Source organism: Pygocentrus nattereri, chromosome 27, assembly GCF_015220715.1.
Source record: "Pygocentrus nattereri isolate fPygNat1 chromosome 27, fPygNat1.pri, whole genome shotgun sequence".
Lineage (NCBI taxonomy): Eukaryota > Metazoa > Chordata > Actinopteri > Characiformes > Serrasalmidae > Pygocentrus > Pygocentrus nattereri.
The window spans coordinates 13731103-13752499 of NC_051237.1; the positions used below are offsets into that span (position 1 = coordinate 13731103).

General features: G+C 42.0%; 1 protein-coding gene across 1 annotated transcript; it reads right to left on the minus strand.

Moving 5' to 3' along the window:
- Positions 1 to 752: 752 nt before the first annotated feature.
- Positions 753 to 4589, minus strand: actb2 (actin, beta 2). The gene is made up of 6 exons (XM_017703173.2): positions 4436 to 4589; positions 2957 to 3086; positions 2610 to 2849; positions 1836 to 2274; positions 1554 to 1735; positions 753 to 1463 (listed from the first exon to the last, which is right to left on the minus strand). The coding sequence occupies exons 2-6, from the start codon at positions 3077 to 3079 to the stop codon at positions 1320 to 1322; spliced, it is 1128 nt and encodes a 375-aa protein (XP_017558662.1). The 5' UTR covers positions 3080 to 3086; positions 4436 to 4589; the 3' UTR covers positions 753 to 1319.
- Positions 4590 to 21397: the final 16808 nt, after the last annotated feature.

Below are 21397 nucleotides of genomic sequence, written 5' to 3' on the forward strand. Positions count from 1 at the left end.
TCAAAATCTATCCAGAGGCCCCACACCTCCTACATTCATCTGATCATTTATGAGCTGAATTGAACCTGTTACTTTTGCACAGGCCAGGTTTTCTTCCAACTGTGGAAGAAACATTTCACTGAAATATTAAGCTTTGTCCCTGTAGAGAAAGTCAACTTATTGCAGTTAGACAGCCAACACAATTTGACCAGGGGTGCCCAAATTTTACATACTGGTCTTAACCATCTGGCTTTGTTTGAGTTGTCAAAATTAGGGTTAATTCAAGTTATCCTAACCTTCACACTGATGTATAAGAGGGTCCAAGACTGTACTTGGTCAGGATTTCTAATTATGCTGATCAAATTAATGTTCAAGCTTTAGATAACCAAACTGGTGAAACAGACCAATATGCTACATTGGTAGCAAACCAAGAGAATGTAGATACTACCATTGCTCCAGGCTCAATGTATGAGAGTCTTGGCAACACTAAGGCCATATTAGGCAGAGACCAGAAAAAAAAAAAAAAAAAATTCCTGTTGAACTATTAAGCAATTAACTCCTCTCCAAAAAGGACAAAAACATGTCTTGAATTTCTTACAGCCCAAACCTGGGTGTAGTCAATCTATAGCCATTAAGAGTGTGAGGCTGCTTGTTTTCAGGCAAAGTATAGCCACCATTCATTCCAATGAAAGCTGACACCCTCCTGCCACCCTCCCCCCCAAACCCGACTTAATTGGTGTAACTGCTTGATCATGAAAAGGACCGAGACAGAATGAGGATGTCTTACACATGTGCACTTTATTGGAATTGAATTAGTCAGTGTACAGGTTGGCCCCACCAAAGTGTCTGGCACCGCCACGTTCCATACAGCTTTTACATTTGCCCAGGGGAATGGAAACATTTGTTTTGAGTAAAGGTAAAGCTTTGTTTTCCATTTTGTAACACAAAAAAAGAAAAAAAAAGGACCAAGATTAAGGCTGAAAGTACAAAACCCAGACATTGTTTTCTGTTACATAATTTACATACAAGCAATACTACAATGTTAAGTATGCTCCCAATTACTGGGCAGGCTTCATAGAGGCAAATAAGTTTGAACAATGCATTTAACAAACATTTGGAATGACTAAAAAGAAAATCAAAAACAAAAAAGTACTTTGAGTCCTCAGATGCATTGTAGAACTTCGGGGATGCTTACTTGCCAAAAAACATTGCCGTCACCTTCACCGTTCCAGTTTTTAGATCCTGAGTCAAGCGCCAAAAATAACAAAAGCCATGCCAATGTTGTCGTTTCAGGTTTTTCTCTGCGCAGTTTGAGTCGGCGTGAAGTGGTAACAGTCTGTTTAGAAGCATTTGCGGTGGACGATGGAGGGTCCAGACTCATCGTACTCCTGCTTGCTGATCCACATCTGCTGGAAGGTGGACAGAGAGGCCAGGATGGAGCCTCCGATCCAGACAGAGTATTTACGCTCAGGTGGGGCAATAATCTGCAAAAGATGAACACCATTAGGTCACATGAACAGGGGCTTTAGCACTCAACTACCTGTTGAGAGCAAATGTGTTTCAATCATGCTCACCTTAATTTTCATTGTGCTAGGGGCCAGGGATGTGATTTCCTTCTGCATTCTGTCTGCAATGCCAGGGTACATGGTGGTACCTCCAGACAATACAGTGTTGGCATACAGATCCTTACGGATGTCCACATCACACTTCATGATGGAGTTGAAGGTGGTCTCATGGATTCCACTGGACTCCATACCTGAGGAACAAAGCAATTAGACAACCACTCCATTATCTTGAACTAGTAAAACTGAACTACAGCTGTAAGCCACCTGTAGACTACTGCACAGTCTACTTACCCAGGAAAGATGGCTGGAAGAGAGCCTCAGGGCACCTGAACCTCTCATTGCCAATGGTGATGACCTGCCCGTCAGGCAGCTCATAGCTCTTCTCCAGGGAGGAGGAGGAAGCAGCAGTGCCCATCTCCTGCTCGAAGTCAAGGGCAACATAGCAGAGCTTCTCCTTGATGTCACGGACAATTTCCCTCTCGGCTGTGGTGGTGAAGCTGTAGCCTCTCTCGGTCAGGATCTTCATGAGGTAGTCAGTCAGGTCACGACCAGCCAGGTCCAGACGGAGGATGGCATGGGGCAGGGCGTAACCTTCGTAGATGGGCACAGTGTGGGTAACACCATCACCAGAGTCCATCACAATACCAGTGGTACGACCAGAGGCGTACAGGGACAGCACAGCCTGGATGGCAACGTACATGGCTGGGGTGTTGAAGGTCTCAAACATGATCTGAAATAAAAACACTGGTGTTTAGTCATTGTACATTTAAACCAGTAAACCACAACAATCCATGCAGGAGTTAGAATAAAAAAAGTTAGGAAAATGCAGGAGTGCAGAGAAACCAATTCAACATGAATGGGTGCAGAAACAGCAAGAGCACAGAAAGACCAGGCAGGGGGGAAAAGAAATAACCTGCTGCTTCCAGCAGAAGAGAAACTCAGGAGTTCAGGAGAGATAAAGCCTGGAGAAAATGAATGAAGGAATGAATTGGGAGAGCTGAAGAGACCAAAGTATTCCAAGATTAGCCATGAGACAATTGGTGAACAATTCAGTAGTCAGCCAACCTGTGTCATCTTTTCCCTGTTGGCTTTGGGGTTCAGGGGAGCCTCAGTAAGCAGGACGGGGTGCTCCTCAGGGGCAACACGCAGCTCGTTGTAGAAGGTGTGATGCCAGATCTTCTCCATGTCATCCCAGTTGGTGACGATACCATGCTCAATGGGGTACTTCAGAGTCAGGATACCTCTCTTGCTCTGAGCTTCATCACCAACATAGCTGTCCTTCTGTCCCATACCAACCATCACACCCTGCACAAAGAAAAGCCAGTCAAGTCAGCATCAACAAGGTGTGGAGAAACAAAGCCACAAAAAAAATAAGTTCACATACTGAAAAAACTACAAGTAATAAACCATACCTGATGTCTTGGGCGACCCACAATGGATGGGAAGACAGCACGGGGAGCATCATCTCCAGCAAATCCGGCTTTGCACATACCGGATCCGTTGTCAACAACCAGTGCGGCAATTTCATCATCCATGGCTGAACTGGGGAGGAGAAGAGAAAAAAAAAAGTTTTAAAAAGCGTGCAACGCCTCAAATGAAACACGTGACCGACAAGAAACAACTTCCTCTTCCGTCCTGCATTTTATTTTTCTGGCCACTAGATGGCACTAGAGCGGAACAATGCGCGCTACCAGACTCGCCAGACAAAGGAAGTCCCTCCGCTTTCTCCTTATTACCATAAAAGGCAATGGTTTGAGCCGCTCTGCGGTGTGGCACTCAGCCAGAGCAGAAAGGTTCAATAAAAGGAACAGATTTCGAAACTCAAGCCCAAAGCCACTCCCAGAACAACTTTCGCATCCTCCCCGCTCAGCCGGCTAAAAGCCCTTCAGCGGATTTTCGACAGGCAGTCAGTAAACCGCGCAGGTTACCTGCCCAACGTTACTGCGTCACAGACCTGCAGCCGGTCGTGATGCTCCACTTTAAACCCGGCCGCCTCTCCCAGATCATTAATATGGAGCTGTTCCCTTTAGTTACAGCTGGGCTTTAACAGCTGATTTGGGGGAAACTACATGTAATGTAGTACATATTAAACTACTGCTGCACAAGCCACAGCCCGAGGTTCTCCGGCTAAACCGTTATTTCAGTGATCAGATACTGGGCCACACCTTGAACTCGGCCAACCGCCGGCTTCGCTTTAAGCAGCGCGCTGAGGAAAAGGGACTCTGCCCGTTTTCAGCCAGTGACCGGCACGGCCGGCACGGCCGGCTCAGACGGCGGACCGCCACAGTACTCGACTAAACACCTCATTGTTGCACTCAAGGGGTCGAGCGCTTGAGTGACCCGCCTTTCTGGCTCACTTTAGCGTGACAGACCACCGGGCGGCTAGTTAGCAAATGCCGGCTAGCATGCTAGCCAGCGAGCGCGGGCAGTTAAGTAGGTCACACCCTGCTGCAGCACAGGCACAAAGAGCTTCCCCTGCCCGGCATCCCCGACACGCCGCGAGTACGGCGGAGAAACCGCGACAAACGGGCAGATAAACCTTAAAAACACTGCAACAGGCAACAGAAAACCGCCCACTTAAGGTTTAATCTCCAAATATAGGAGTTTTTGGGGCCACAGGGAATGGCGCACGCACAGCCGTCTGAGCCACGCGTTTAGCCTTACTGAGCGTCGGATGGAGAAAAACTCGCCAGTTTACAGAGCCCAGTTTTAAAAAATGGGTAAAGAACATCCTTTCCTAACACAATAGCTGTAATTTAGCTACCCTGAAACTGAACAGACTTCAAGCTTCCGAGTCCACTACACAATTAAAATTCATGAAGCGGTTTCAAATTTATGACTATTAATTGTTTTTGTTGTAAATAGAGAAAATGTCAAACAAAGAAACTCACCTTAAGATGGGGGGGGTTGTCGGCTTTAGAAAATTGGTTACGGGCAGATGATATTCCGCACTAGCTGCGTGTGGAGGAGCTCAAAGTGAGGGAGGACAGCTGGGCGCTCTCTCTTATACCGAGTCGCATGCCCGGCTCTAGCCATAAAAGGTAAACTTTCGGAGCTCGGCGCTCTGATTGGTCCGGCGTCACACACCCGGCTGTCGCGTGCACATTGCTACACTTGCTTGCAACTTGAGAGTGAAAGAAGGGGAAGCTAGGCCTGTAGAGGAAAAGAGGCCTAGCTAACCCTGATGAAATATGGCTTTTTATATGTAATGCCTTCATTAAAAACCTTGTTGCGCGGTATTTGGTAGAGATCGTGCCGTTTCATACGTCTTTATACAATTCGTTTGCACCTACTGTCTCACTTGATGGTTGCAAGTGAAAAGGTTTGGACACCGGCACCCAGATAGAGGCTAACATGGTTTCATGATGTGTTTACACTCTAATAAAACGCTGTGAGAGCAAGCCATTCAGCCTTCCTATTCTTTTATTTGTACTAGCTGTATGTTAGAATATGTAGATGAGAAATCATCTTCAAATACCCCTCACTGCAACCTGTTAAGGAGGGGAGTTGCACAGATAGCTTAGCTGCTATATTCAGAAGGACAGAGAGCATGTATGTATTGGAACCATGAAGAGGGGGTCTAAACCCTTAGTGTAGTCCACTCACTCTTAGATTCAGAAGTAACAGGGCTGTCTTTGATTTCATAGAGTCAGGACACACTCAAAAGAATAATGCTGTTTATGAAGGGTGGTCTATGACTTTATATGGACCCAAGCCTTTACCTTCAAAGTGCTCCCAGATGTGATTCCGCTTTTTGTGTCTCTTAACTTAATTCTGGCTGCTCGTATAAATTGCTTCTTCGTAAGTTTTTGAACGCTTTTATAGTTAAAGGGCACCATCAATGTGGTGAATATTTGCAAATGTTTAAAAAAAAAAAAAAACAGTAATGGAAAGTGTTTATTGAGCCCATTTAAAATAATTCAGTAAAAGACACAGTCTTCTGCAGTTTAGGACGACCCTGACGTTCATGTGACTTTTTAATATGTAACCAGTGAGTAATGCTTATAGACATGAGTCAAGACATTTGTGAATGATAGTTATAAAGAGAAACAGCTGATTATGTCAAATCCTATCTGCTTTCAGATGCCACATTAGCTGAAGGACTCTGTTTACACAATTCCAAGCAGAACACTTGTTCTCCCTGTGCCCTCATCCATTGCTTTAGCACGTTTTTGTAAGGTTGTTTTTCCACCTTAGGAATTTAACGTATTTTACTCTAAAGAATGTAATCAAAGATGTTAGTTTGTCCCATGCAAGTCCTCACATTTTTGATATTTGTGAGTGAAAGTACAGAATATTTTAAGTTAATATTTGAATAATTGAATTTCTGAGCACAGTTTTATTCAATGGAAAAGCATGTAAAGTAATGACACAGTTGATATGCAGTGATATCTTGTCACTAGTCCCCCCACACAAAGTACACCTTGAATATTTAAATTTATGTTTTCTGAGAACTGTTTCAGCCACTGAGAAGTAAACAAAATCCTTTTCCCCCTGTGTAGACTAATTTGTCATTTCAGTTAAAGTCATTTTTATTGTCACTTTTGTCCTAATCTTTGTCCGAATGTATTTGTGGTCCTGACACTCCAGATGTGCTGTCACTCCTTTGAGGACCACCTCCCTTTTGTATTGATCTTGGAGATACGTATTCCACTTTCTTAGCATTGCAAGTTGAAGACCTAACACCATCAGATTGTTGACATATTAGAACCAATTAGAATAGTCTCATGATCTCGACTGTTCAACATGGGAGTTTTCTTTGGAAATAATATGAAACATGAAGGTTTGAGGAATTATTGGTTTGAATTTTTGTATGTCTTACATTCATGTAGGAGTGAGCACTTGTTGATATTGTAGCCTTACTCCGACAGTAAAAAGACCAGTGTCCTATTGTCAGCATCACAGAAACTAGCCTATCCCTCTGCATTAGCATTTGTAAGGATTACACAGAAACATGCTCCACCCTACACCCTTCCTCCTGGAATGTTCTCCAGACACGCCCTCTTAGCATCTAGTGGCTTCCCCAGTGACTTTAAATGGACTACTGATTGCTTCTGCAATACATTGATTTTTGAATCACTTAAATGTGCATTTTCACTGGCTACATAGAGCCTGTAAGTCAAATGAAGAGCACAGAAGTCGCAGAAGACATTCTACTCTACCAGCTGGCCTCTTAGTCTGCAGATTGGATTAGGCCTCAATTTATGTCCCAGATGGATTCATATCCTCTTCCTTGCACCCCTTAAAGAGACACTTTTTACCCCTTTTGACCTACAAGTGATGCAAATGTTTTTAACTCCTCACTTTGAGAGGGCTATACCTTGGTTTAGCAAGACAAACATGGTGTTTGTGAGAGACTTTCAGTTGTGATGCCGTATGTTCTTAAACAACAGCCCTAGTGTGACTGAACACAACAAAGAAATGCACTGTATAATGATGCATACTGGCAATTAGAAAAGGCCCTGGAACAGGATATGATACTGGTGACAATTTTTAAAAAATCCACTGTTCCTCATTTGTGTTCTTAAGTGTATCAGTGGTGACAGTGTCTTGTGTGTCGCCATATCATTGCTTCGCTTCCTCTTCTTGGTGATAGTTGACAGGGGACCACAGGTGCCATTTATGGCTGCAAAGATTTACAAGGTGGGGAAAGGCTCATGTCACCACGTCACCAGCTTGGCCTTCTCACTTTGTCTTTGGCATGGTGACACTTCCAAGTTTGGACTTATCAACCTCCATGGTTTAGAGTGGGGCCACTTAGGGCCATGCTCTGGGCATCACCTTGGTGTGATGGCCAGTGTGCCTGCTGCATGTGTAACATTCGCTCCAGTGCAGGCAGATCAATGCAGATCAGTGGCTTATTAGCATCCTGCTGAGATACCCGCAAACTGGCGCTCACATGGAGTGCAGTCTCTGAAGTGAATATAGTGGTGCAGTCCAAAGCCATTCACTCCAGGACATAAAGGAGAACATTATGAACATTTTAGTGTATGTATAGAACATTTAATGTAATTTATGAAAATGCGTACCTTTGTAATTAGGCAGCAGATTGTAAGTAGGCTCTTTTGAGGCATCTATGATTGATTAGCATGAACTACTGCATTCAGGATAGTCTCAATCTCATTATGTGCATGGATTACAGATTTGGCCTCTTAATGTATAGAGTTTTAGGGAAAGATTGGGGGATGTGAAATGCAACTAGACTGATAGGCCAGTTTTTGCAATGTATAGTTTTCCCCCACAAACCTGGTTCTGCTAATCTTCTCATCACCATCTGTCTGCTGGCGTGGGGTAGGCCTAGAAGGGGATTGGCCTCGCTCTGAGTCACACCAGTGTGTCCTGGCCAGTACTTGCTTTGCCTTAAAAACCAGCATGAAGGGATTACTTTGCTGAGCAGCATTCTTAAAACTGTTAAATTGTGCCATGGACTTAGCTTGAGTGTACTGATAGAAACAACCATTGCATGTTTATTGCATGCTTATTGTTGTTTAAAGATCTCTGTTTGAGAGTCAAGAGCTTTCTACACTTTTGACAGGGTCTTTAAGCCTTCAGGATGCTGAGTAACGTCTACAAGAAACAGAAAGTTTGTCATTGCTTGCTCTATTGTCAATCATTTCCACATCCACAAATCTCAACTGAAACATCGGCCTGGCTACAATAGTAAATGAAACCATTGGCTTAGCCTCTTCAGCAAGCGTTACAAATAATCATATAATAATACACGATCATGGACCGTTATAGTAGTTGCACTGACATCACTCATGGTGCTTAATCAATGATGACTCTCAAATCCACCCATTTACTATAATGACGCTGAACTTAATATACTAACTGATGCTGGGTAGGAACTGGTGAAACCAGTGCTTATGTATCAGTCACTAAAGAAGCCTTATTACGTTGCCTCATGGCTATGAAATGCTGACTCACCTTGAGTGCTTCGATGACATCACTACGTGAGAGAGCTTTGAGGTGTGGCATCCCCAGTACCCCTCTCCCTTGACTAAGCCCTACTCTAAGGCACTGGACTGCAAGACCCAGTTCCAACGTCAATATCTGGCAGAGACCTGTATTTGGGTTTTGTAAATGTAACATCCAGCCCCACATTAGCACCTCTGCTTAGAATAACCATTAGCCAGACATCAGTGTCCATGCGTAATGTAAAAGGCTTCCTCCTCGCCACCGCTTAGCTGTGCTTTACCCTTTGCAGTTCAAACAAATTCAAATGAAATTTGGTGTACTGGCATTAATAGATGTTGCCATTCAGGCTTAAAACAAAATAGATTCCACAGCAAGAGAGATATAGCCTGCAGCCATAGGCCACTTTCAGTTGCCAAATAAGGGAATGACCCAAGCATTCTGAACAGGAAGTGAATTTCTCAGGGATACCATTTTTTTCTGCAAGTTTGTACAGGAAATCACATTCAAGTATTTAAAGCTGAGAGAGGGCTTGGCCTGCGTTGGAATGCACAGAGCGGCTGCATGTGCCAACTGCTTTTAATCCTGCCCTGCCACAAGCTGCTGCCTCACACCGTGGTGGGAAAAGACTACACTACTCAATACAAACAGGCCACTTTAAGTGGTCACATTTTAAACAACTATCTCCTTAGTGTACCCTGTTGTGTTTGGCTGGACCTGGGCACTATTGCAAACCTTTAGTGGCACAATCATGAAATCAAGCAGGTTTTTGCATTTGAGTTGTTTTGGAGCCCTCCAAATACTTTTTAACAGAGAAGTCAAATCAGAAAAAGACTTATAATAGAGATATATAAGCTTGTAAGCTTCAATATTTCAGTACCTCCAAACAAAAACTGATTAACAATAACTGGGCTTGTTTTGCCTAAAACATAGAGCTAGTGAGAAAGAGCACCATACACAGTCTTGGACTTTTAAAGCATTTTACATCAGCATCAAGAAGTGAGCCAAAAACATATATGGTAGTTTTTATTGCCCTACATTGTCCACCCATGGGTCCTTTCCTCAAAAGTTTAGCTTTAGACTGTGCACTTTGGCAGTGTGGAGGCCTCGCCCTCTTGCCGATGTAACAGCAACCACCATAAAAGGAAATCTTTAAGTGTGTCACATGGTAACAATGTCAAGAATTCAAGGCCTCTGTCACATGGGACTTTCTCAAGGAAATCAGATTGAAACCGCCGGGCCAAATGAATGAAGTTGTGCTTGCCAAGCGATGCTAGGGATTTTTAATCAAAGAAGATTTTCATTTTTTATTTTGCTGCAGCTGTGAACTGTGTGCTTGAGTATGGCTTGCTTCACATGGGCTGTAAAGTGTTATGTCTTTCTTTTTCACTCCTTCTGCTATTTCAGTTTACTATAAGAAGCTGACTTTGTCGATTCTTCTTTTTTCTCTTGTTCTCTCTGTGGTAGAGATACAGCACTCCTTCCTGACTCTGAGAGGTGAAGTTAAATAGTGTGCCAGTGATTCTCATCACAGCGAACACAGAGGAAGTGGCCTGAAATGATGACAGCGAAGTCTTGGCCTTATATAGTCAGCCTTGGCAGAGGAAAAGATGACTGATGCTTTGTATCAACTTAGCATGACTGACTTCATGTTTGTATGTACAGCCTGGTCCACATTGTTACACTCCATTAAGTTTGTAGATTTCCCATCAACAGGTTTTTTTAATCTTAATCTTTTCAACAACGTAAGCACTTTTTAAACACCCTTTCTCACATGCACAGACTCACAACGGCAGTTAAATTCTCTCACTCTGCTGTACTATCTCTCCCAAGCTCTCCCCTCCTTGCGCTGTTTAGATGACAAACAATTGCCCGCTCAAGGCCTTGGGGGCGGAGCTTCTCTCCTTTTCTGTGTCTCAGGTTCCATATATGGACAGGAACAGCAGGTAGCTATTGCCAAACTTAGTCATCAAAGCGTGGAGCTCAGTCAGTACAGTCAGCCGGCTATGTTTTGCTGGGCGTGTTTCTCTCTGTGGACTCTGGCACATACACGTTTCCCCAAACCTGTTTACTATTTTGGCTCATTTCTGTACTAAATTCTGTTACCTAATATTCTGAAAACTAAAGTGTCTGCAGGTTTAGTTTATGAGAAGCAGTGAGGCACCCTGTCATTTCCTGAAGCTAAATCTGTAAGAGGAAATATCAGTTCTGTATAGAGCGGTGCATTAGCAGTCAACAAAAAGCCATTTTAAACTGACCACTGCCTCTTTGTCTCTCAGGTTTAAGTTTTACATTTTTTCTATTGATTAAGCTGAGCTTAACTCACAAAAAACACACCACTGTCAAGAGTGACTGACTGTTGATTGCTCCTGAAGGTCTAGAGGCACAAAGTTCTAGCTACAAAGAATGAAGAGCCTGTCTATGCATGCTAAAGCTTCTTAGAAATGTTAATTGTTCTCCTAATATTGTCCATAAACAAGAGGTTTGTGCAAAGAAAGGCCATGTTTCTGACTCTTGCAAATGATTAATTAAAGCATGTATTGGTTTAAACTCATATAATTAATCATCAACTTGACTTTGTGGGATATAACTGTTATTTGATGGTGAAGGGCTAGCTGTGCCAATGTCTACACGGATGCCTTATTTTCTCTTGAGGGAGGCGTGGTAAGAAACTCCCCGGGGTTGCCACTAGAGTAACATGAAGCTCTTATGTAACAAAAGCTAATTTATCATTAGCTCATGCAGTGATGACCTTGTAATTAAGATGTGAGCACCGGATCATTAACCTTTTAATGGCTGTGATCTAATCGTTAAAAAAAAACCTCAGGGAACATATGATATTTTGATCGGCTGTGTTGGTGTAGTGTTGTTTGTGGTTAGAAAGGAGGAGAACAGAAAAAAGATACACATAAAAAACATGATCATGCATATCCCTTCAGTCTTCACTGGCCTCAGTTTCCTGTTACTGTAAAAATGGAGAGTCCTGTTTCAGATAACTTCCCTTTCCTGGACTTCAGATGTAAAAAATGTGTTTTTGACTGGGATTGGAAAAAACCTATTCAACCAAAGCATGAAAATGTTTTCGCTAAGTCTACAATCATAATGAAGTGTCTCAGAATTCTCATTTTCATTTATCTACTCTGGCACACCCAGGTCCACTGAATGTAGGTCAGGAACCCCATTCTCTCTGTCCCTCTCTTACATAATAGAAGTTTCAAACAGCTGAAATTTATTTGGTTACTATGTTGCCTTCCAAAGCATCAGCACATGTAACCCCATGCTAATTCTGAAGAACATACTATGTTTGAGTGCTTTGGCAATTGAAAATGGAGAAGCACTTCATTTAAAAAGAGTTTACATGAAGTTAAAACAGATGAGTACTTCCTTTAAATGAGGGTTTCCCTGTTTCAGCTGAATTGATTTTTCTTCCACACAAGCTTAGGTTATTCAGGATTATAATTCATCAATTATCCAGAGGCAACTTTGTTGCAGCCAACAGTGACTCTTATGTTGTGACCTACTTGTGGGCTGTAACGTTGTGCGATCTTGACAGAACAAGAGGAAGAATTCTGTGAGGGACCGTTTTCCATGTGCATCAGTGAACCATGAGGGATCTGTCTCTCTCTCTCTATCGCCTCTCTTGTTTTTCTGGTGTGTATGGAAACTCACTGCAGAGTCTGAGTCTAAAAGCCTCAGTGGTTTCACAGGGTGTTGAACCAGAGACATCTGGTATTCTGGCTGTCTCTCCAACTGGGCTGCCTCTCTCCTTGCCGCTCTTCCACTGCAGTGGGAAGCCTCATTGCTTTCTTATTTTGCTCCTTTCCCTACCATCAGCCATTCATTCCTTCCAACTTACTCCAGCCAGCCTGCCTGCCACAAGGTCAGTCAGAGGCCTTTAAGAGGAGCACAGACTGGTGCCATGCTTTGGGCAAAGTGGTAGGCTGCTCTGCTGCAGCCAGCACTTGTGACCCCTTGACCCTATTCTTTCATCTCTCCCATCATAAGAAGCCTATGAATCTGTCTTTCTGCAATGGGCATCAGTATTCTCCAGGGTCTGGAAGAGTTGCGTGTGACCATTGCCTAAATTCGATAATCCCATACCAAAAGGGAAAAGAGCACTTCAAGCAATAGTTTGGTTAAGGGTTATGTCAAGAGGTTCCCCTTGACATACAGCAACGTAATGTCACCCATAAAAAGTAAAAATACATATCAGGCTTCAAGGTTGGTGCTACTACTGTTTATAGACATACAATGTACTCTTGTCTGTAACAGTATGTTACACAGTGTCATATAAGCAACTTGACACATTCGACAGTTTGAGGCAGTTGTGTGCTGTTTCAGGCATGCAGTTTGGTGGAGTATGAACTTACATGATGATCCATTATACAGTGCTACTTAGTTGAGTATAATTCTAATGTTGTATTTCACACAAGTGTTTTGCTTTGCAGGCTCATGAAAGCAGTGCTTTAGTTGCTTTGGTTGAGTTGTTGGTTCAAAGCAATACATTGAGTTCTACGTTCAAGACTGCAATATGTACGTGTACTCTTCATTTGCAGTGTTGTGGATTTTAATGTTTAATGAATACCCCTTTGCTCTGGCAGTGAGCTGACTCCAAGCACTCTGGAGGCTCAGCTCACAGAGGGAGGAGGAGGATAAGGAGAAGGAGAGATGGAGGTCCAGGCCGCAGGGGGGAGAGACAATTCAGAGGAAGGGAAATCCAGTGCCGCTCACTGCAAGCCTGTGACAGCCATTCCCTAAAAAGGCAATCCAATCTGTCGGCATGAGTGATGGGAGGAGCGCCAGCTGGAGACAGAGAGGAGAGAAAGAGAGAGAGGCATGAGCATGGGCCAGGTGTCAGGCCAGGTAACAGCAGGCCTCTCTCCCAGCCCCTGAGCCTATGGCCTTGGTCAATTATACGCCCCCTTTGTCCCACTTTATGACTGTTTCAATGGAACCAAGGGAAGAAGCCGCAAGCCACAATCCCTGCTAAGCCTTTGAGCCTATGATGTTTACTACAGGTAAAGCTCAGCCCTCAGCCCACCCCTTACCTTAAGCACACACTGGCTGCCTAAATAAGGCAAGGTTGAAGGGTTGAAGGTTGACACGGGGGGTGGGGGTTGGCAGCAAAGTCTGCGTTTCAGATTCTTTATCCTATCTCTCTCTCTCTCTTGCTCTCACACACTACAGGAAGAGAGATCCTCAGATAAGAGAGAAACTTGTCACAAAGCACTCCCCTTTGGTTAACAGCAGTGTGTAAGCTGATAACTCAGTGATGTGCTGTTTGGCTGTTGTGTAACTCGGATATCATAGTGGGTGATATGCAGCGTGAAAGGCAGAGCACAATGGGCTTCATATCTCTACATGGTTTCCAGTCCTGTTTACTTTCACATACAGGGGTCTTTTTAATACTATACTCTCATACAAAAATTATTTTCAATATTACTTTTTCAATATGTCCTTTGCAATACACTGGCAATGCAATCCATTTTCCTTTGGACTAATCATTCATTCACTAGTTTGGGAAGCCAGTTTGGTTGTAAACGCAGCTATGCAATTTACAACAGAGCAAAGTGTACTTCAGTGGTATTGGCTATACTATCTATAGGCGGGTGTTACTGAGATTGTATGATCTCAGGGCTTACCTTGCAGCCATTTAAATGATTAACTTTTTACCAGCAGGTTTCTGTGCTGCAACTTGTTTTTTCTCCTATAAAACTCCCAACTACAAATATTAATAGCTTGAAGAACACAAAGTATAAAAAATAAGCTGAGACAAATCATCATAGTCTGTTTGCATCATATATTAAGTGAAGTCTTTTTGGACAGGAACAACAGTAAGCAAAGAAGTTTTTGACTGGGCTGCAGCACTTGCACCACTTCAAAGATAGGTGGCAGAATTCACTTTTACAGCAATCCCTTCTGCCATTTTTGCCAAAAAAAATGTTCCTATGTGTAAACACTGTATCTGTCTTGAATAATCTGCAGATGTGGAAAAAAATGGTCATTTGTCATTCCTACAATGTGGTGTTCCTCAGATGAGACACACATGGAGTGGAGCCAGGTAGGGAAGTGTGTTAGCATGGCAAGTGCCATGGGGAGCAGATTGTTGTTTGACTAATGAATGAGAGAATGTGTGTCAGGGTGGGCTGGGCAGATGGGCAGTGGTGAGCTCCATCTCATATCACAATAGCGTGGCTCAGCAGGAGCAGAGAGGGTGGTGCCTAGAGACCCCCCCTCAACCAGCTCTGGCCACCCTGTCCAGCCAGCTGCAGCTGGACTCTACGCCCACTCCCTTGGCCAAACACTGCTTGAATGCATTCTGCTTAATGATACAGACAATGTCAGGGTCAGTGGTAATAACTAGTTTTGAAAAGGCCTCTTTTTTTCATTTTTGCAGGACTTTTCAGTCATATTAATATATTTGCATAGAAATTTTGGGCACACCTGGCAAAATGTTAACAGGAAGGATGTCCAAACTTTTACACATGGCGAAAGTTATTTGTATATTTATATAGTAGTGTACATAATGATGAATAAAATCATTTTGTAATATCCTTCAAGGCTCATTGTTCATTGTATCTGTATTTGTTATGATTTTCTGTATTCTAATTGATGAAAGACCTTTGTGGCGATTGTTATGATTCTGAGAGAGATGAAAAAATAATATTTCTGCTAATCAGACACCACATGGGTGAAGCGAACATGCATTGGGCAGGATTCATGGTGTACACCAGTAATCAGCATACAAAGAGGCACTCTGCCAAGGGGACCAGACTTGTCTTGGGTATCAGTAGAGTGTCAATAGTAGTGTGGTGTGTGTGTGGTGTATGTGAGTGTGTTTGGCCATCTGTGCCAGATGTTAATGAGTGGTCTTTCTGAACAGATGGTATGTGTCTCTAGAGTTAAAAAGATGAGACTCCTGATCAGCGTCTTTGGACAGTATAATTATCAATGCTAATATACTTTTTCATTGATAATATGCAATTAATCAACCTTTTTTTAATCATCTTGCTTAATAAGCTGTAAAAAAGTGAGCAAACAGCTGACTGTGGGTGGTGTGTGTTTTTAGCTGAATGGCTGTGGGTTGAAGAACGGAGCCCTCTAGGAGGCTTGCAGCTCTTTGTTGGCCCAGTGCATATCATTAGCATCGAAAATGTCTTATTGACCACAAGGAGCCAAAGAGGCTGTGTTTGGAAAGAAGGGGGAGGGATGGCAGTGCAAGGCTGTAGACAGCTGGGTGATAAGAGAAAAGCCTTGGGTTCGAACTGTAGACAGCAATGGACAGAGGACGCCTCTGAAAGCAGCAGCCATCTTACAAACACTCATTGAGTATCATCAGGAGTTAATCAGACATGTGAGGTTCTGTAAAATGGTCTACACATAATGATCTATGTAAATGGCATGTATGTATGTGTCTGTTTCATTGGTTCAAGACAACATATTCAGTGTTTGAGAAAAATCCACACAGACAGGGAATACTTGTGAGAAAAGCATGCTTTAAAATGGTTATTGGCTATACAGATCGTTGGACAAATGACATAAATTGCGTATTTGAGTGAAAGCAGAGATACTCTCTGAGAAATATTACACTAGTAAAATTAAACTGCTCTAGACTGTAAAGAGTGACATGTTCTATAATAACACACTAGCCGGTGTTATCCACTTTAACACTTTTTGTGTCATATTGTTTTCTGATTTAACACATTCTGTGTTTAAAGTAACCCAAAATGTGTGAGCTTTAACTGGGTATCAAAATATCTCAACACTTTTCGTGTTAAAAGGAACACAAAATGTGTCATCTACAACCGAGCATATGGATGTGTCTAGAGAGAAAATGATTTTTAACACATATGTTTTAAGAGTGTATTTATCTTTTTTACTGGAGTTGAACTACAAAGGTACTTGCTTTTAATAGTACTTAAGTACCAAATATAACAGTACTGCGACATACTCTAACAATCCAACATTCCTATTTTTTGTCTTCAGTTTAGGAAATGGGTAAAACCCTCATCCAAACTCCAGGCATCTAACATATCCCGCGCAGCATAATCTTTGATTCTGAAAGCTGAAAGAGTTGCCCTGGCCTAGTTATTATTACTAAGCTATAATTTGGTGATTTGGTATTTAGTAGAGGTGCTCTGTATGTATTTGATTTAAGAAAGTTGGTATATTGTGGGAAATCTAGTTTTTGAAAAGTAGGGGAGTAATAGGATATTTTGCTGTAAAATGTAGTGGAGCGAAAGCATAAAATGATATGTACTTAATAAAAGTTCAGATACTGAAAAAAGTATTGTAATGAAGTACATGTATTATGTTGCTGTCCACCACTGTAAATGAATGTTGTCTCCTAGAAGACATGTTGTCATGATGCAGTACTTCAGTATGTTCAGTAGGTGGGGTGGTAGTGCTCAGAGAAAACTGCTTTTGAACACTCCCTATTGCATGAGTCACTGTTTTTTGCTTCATGCCTTAAAAAAATGGTGTGGGTTTATTGTTTTTGTCCACTGTTGAGCTTGCGCAATATCATCAAAGGAATATGAATAAACCATGAATTAACACAAAATTAACGGAGGTCTCAAAGAGCCCATATCTAAAGATCATGAGTGAGATGTGTACAAAGCTAAACAACAGCGATGGACATATTCCACTGAATTCAAACTAAGCGTGTTCCTTCACTGCTGATGTTTAGGCTGCTGTGAAAATGACCTTGAGCGCCGACTGGATATAGACTCACACATTTGCATCAGCGGCTTTATCCTCAGATCTTGTTCTTTCATCCGTCACGGAGCCTCTCTGCCCATGCAGATCAATAGAGCAGTGGCCGCAGTGTAAGGTGAGATACGAGCCAACTTTATACGGTCTGTGCTGCAGAGCTGTATGATAGTGCACTCTCTCCTCTTTCAGCCATCCGGAAAAGCTGCTGAGTGAGTGAGAACTGAGGGATAAGGTTCTCCTGACACAAGTTAAAAAACATATCAGTTAAACCCAGAGAGGAAAAGGAACATATGTGATAAGGTTTGGAATACGACGGAAGAAAGAGTGATATCTGCGTCCAATTTGAATTCATAGCCAAAGCTCAAGAGATGCAGGCTGAATGTCAGTGGCACAACACAATGCCACAAACTCTTTAAGTAGTTTTTTTTATAGGGCATTACTAATAAACAGTTTCATCTTCAATCGTGTTTGTTTCCAGAATTCAGAAAACACAAACAAAAAGGACTTACTTAGTTGCTCACCAGATTATAACTGCAGCTTATAGCCCTGTATGTAAGACTTAACAAGCTTAGTCTAAATCACAGCAACAACAAAACTTTGTCTTAATAGGTGCAGGGAGTCCACATGGGCCCAGCTTTCTGAGACTTGGCTTAAATATAATTACTGTAATCCAGTCTTTTGTAATTAACCTCCAGGCGTCTCTCTGTGTGCTCCTAATTAGTCCCAATAAACCATATGGGATCACTTTTAATCTGGGAGAAGGCATTTCCCCGGTCTTTCATGTGGGGGCTTCTAATGGGATTGGAGCAGCACGAAAGGGAGTGAAGCTTGCTCTGAGGGTATGGTGGGGGTGGGTTGGAGTATGGCGGGGTGACCATTGATGGATGACCCATACTAGCTTCAGATGTATGAGCTGGAGATATTTGTACTGCTGCACCACCACAAGCCATTCACCAGCCATCAGGAGGCATCACCATCTGGATGACAAGCGGTCCCAGACACTGCCAACAAACTTTTCATCCCTATCTATGCTAACATTCACAAGGCCTTTGGCATTTTACTATGTGTATTTAGACATAGGAGAGCCACCTTATCTCCTTCTCTCTGGGTGCCACTTTATCTTTCTCTCAAGAGCAAAGTATGCAATCAGCAGGGGGTGGGGGAGAGGGCTTTCACCTTCTGCTGATAGGAATTCAATAAATCTCCATGTGGATAACTTTGTTGACCCTACAGACATCCTTATTCTTAAGGCAGGCAGGGTTAGTGATGTATTTGTGTGAATGGGAGGCTTAACTGACTTCATTGTCATTGCTCAATATTGTTGATAACTTTGACAATGCCAAAATAGGGTAAATGTGATTTTGAACAACAGAGGAAACTCCAGTGATGATTTTAGCTCAGCTCGGCTCCTAAGTCTTAATCAATGGGAAAGCTTGATTAACTGTATCTATCTAGATACAATGAGGGAAAATCCTGATTGGGCAATTATCTTTTGTACGGTTCAGGAATTTAACCCCATTGTCTCCAACTAAATCTTAAAAATTAATTGAGATTACTACTATAGTCAGGGGTGTATTTAGTGATTCTAGGGCCCTAGACAAAAGACGAGAAGGCGGTCCAGTGGATGCACTTTTAAAAATAAGTTAAGGCTCCTGAGTAGTGCAGCTGTACACTGCAAAAATGATATATTTTGGTATATTTTATATTTTTAACTTTGAGATGAATTAAATTTTTGAGTGATTTTTATTTATTACTTCTTTTTACTTAAGTAATTTGAAATTATGTAAATTCATTTCATTAGTAAAATGAAATTATCTCACTACACTGGCTGATAATTTGCTTGTTTTAGGACACATGCTTGAAACATGCAACATTATCTGCCCGTGTAATTTGTTACAGAGTACAACCCCAATTCCAATGAAGTTGGGACGTTGTGTTAAACATAAATAAAAACAGAAAACAATGATTTTCAAATACTTTTGAACCTATATTCAATTGAACACACTACAAAGACAAGATATTTAATGTTCAAACAGATAAACTTTATTGTTTTTGCAAATATTCACTCATTTTGAATTTGATGCCTGCAACACGTTCCAAAGAAGTTGGGACAGGGGCGTGTTTACCACTGTGTTACATCACCTTTCCTTTTAACAACACTCAATAAGTGTTTGGGAACTGAGGACACTAATTGTTGAAGCTTTGTAGGCGGAATTCTTTCCCATTCTTGCTTGATGTACAACTTCAGTTGTTCAACTGTCCGGGGTCTCCGTTGTCGTATTTTGTGCTTCATAATGCGCCACACATTTTCAATTGGAGACAGGTCTGGACTGCAGGCAGGCCAGTCTAGTAACCGCACTCTTTTACTACAAAGCCACGCTGTTGTAACACGTGCAGAATGTGGCTTGGCATCGTATTGCTGAAATAAACAGGACGTCCCTGAAGAAGACGTGGCTTGGATGGCAGCATATGTTGCTCCAAAACCTGTATGTACCTTTCGGCATTAATGGTGCCTTCACAGATGTGCAAGTTTCCCATGCCATGGTCACTAACACACCCCCACACCATCAGAGATGCTGGCTTTTGAACTTTGCACTGATAACAATCCGGACAGTCCTTTTCCTCTTTGGCCTGGAGGACACGACATCCATGATTTCCAAAAACAATTTGAAATGTGGACGCGTCAGACCACAGGACACTTTTCCACTTTGTGTCAGTCCATCTCAGATGAGCTCGGGCCCAGAGAAGCCAGCAGTGTTTCTGGGTGTTGTTGATATCTGGCTTTCGCTTTGCATGCCAGAGTTTAAATTTGCATTTGTAGATGGAGCGACGAACTGTGTTCACTGACAATGGTTTTCTGAAGTGTTCCTGAGCCCATGTGGTAATATCCGTTACAGAATGATGTCGGATTTTAATGCAGTGCCACCTGAGGGATCGAAGGTCACGGGCATTCAATGTTGGTTTTCTGCCTTGCCGCTTACTTGCAGAGATTTCTCCAGATTCTCTGAATCTTTAGATGATATTATGGACTGTAGATGATGAAATCCCTAAAGTCCTTGCAGTTGCATTGCTCATGCAGTTCTTCATAAAGTGATGAACCTCACCCCATCCTTGCTTGTGAATGACTGAGCCTTTCAGGGATGCTACATTTATACCCAATTATGACACTCACCTGTTTCCAATTAACCTACTCACCTGTGAAATGTTCCAAACAGGTGTTTTTTGAGCATTCCTCAACTTTCCCAGTGCTTTGTTGCCCCTGTCCCAACTTCTTTTGAACATGTTGCAGGCATCAAATTCTAAATGAGTGAATATTTGCAAAAAACTATAAAGTTTATCTGTTTGAACATTAAACATATCTTGTCTTTGTAGTGTATTCAATAGAATATAGGTTGAAAAGGATTTGCAAATCATCGTATTCTGTTTTTATTTATGTTTTACACAACGTCCCAACTTCACTGGAATTGGGGTTGTAATATAAAGTAATAAGTAATGAGGCTGAGTTTAAATACAACCAACATCCTATTAAAAGCCCATATCAACATGGTTTCAAATGTTTAAAATACTGTTTTAATAGTAAAGATATGCCATAGAATAAGTGTTCTTTTTTTTCGTGTTATATTATTAAAAATATATATCAATATCAAATTAAAAGCAGATAAACACTCGAACAATTCAGATCTGCTGTCTGTTCAGAACTGTGTGGTCATGTCAGAAAGCATAATGACTGACAGTGAAGCCTCTTTGGCAATATAAACAACCTGGCATCAGTGACAGTGGCATGATAACCCACCCCTGACATTTTTGTGCACCACACCTGTAAAGTACAAGTGTGAGAAAATACTTTGAGCCTTCATGTTAATGAGGTAGCAAACACAACACTAAGCTAACATATTTTATTCCTACAGTTAAAGTGGACCAGTAGCTATCACGCTCTCGTAAATGAAGTTAATCGCTTATAGTAGGATCCTGCAGCAAGTGGCTAAAGCAAGTAGGAAGCAGCTTCTAGCTATGATAAAAACAACAGTGTAATAAACCATCATAACAAACAATGTTAACAAATTTAGGAAAAACCCTTGCTTAAAATTTTGTCTGGGCTCAGAGCAGAGGGAAAGCAGTCACTTCATGTGAGGCAATGTGAGTAAGCTGGCATATACGTGTTGCTAACTTTGATTGGTAGGAATGGTAGGAAATAGTCATTTAGAAAATCTCTCAAAAGAAAA

Bases quoted from the DNA above. Each gene is read 5' to 3' on its own strand.
- actb2 (XM_017703173.2), bottom strand. From the start codon at position 3,079: ATGGATGATGAAATTGCCGCACTGGTTGTTGACAACGGATCCGGTATG. The intron at 2,275-2,609 runs GTTGGCTGACTA...TTTTTATTTCAG, and splicing joins ACAGGGAAAAGATGACACAG to ATCATGTTTGAGACCTTCAA. The intron at 1,464-1,553 runs GTGAGCATGATT...CATCTTTTGCAG, and splicing joins CTAGCACAATGAAAATTAAG to ATTATTGCCCCACCTGAGCG.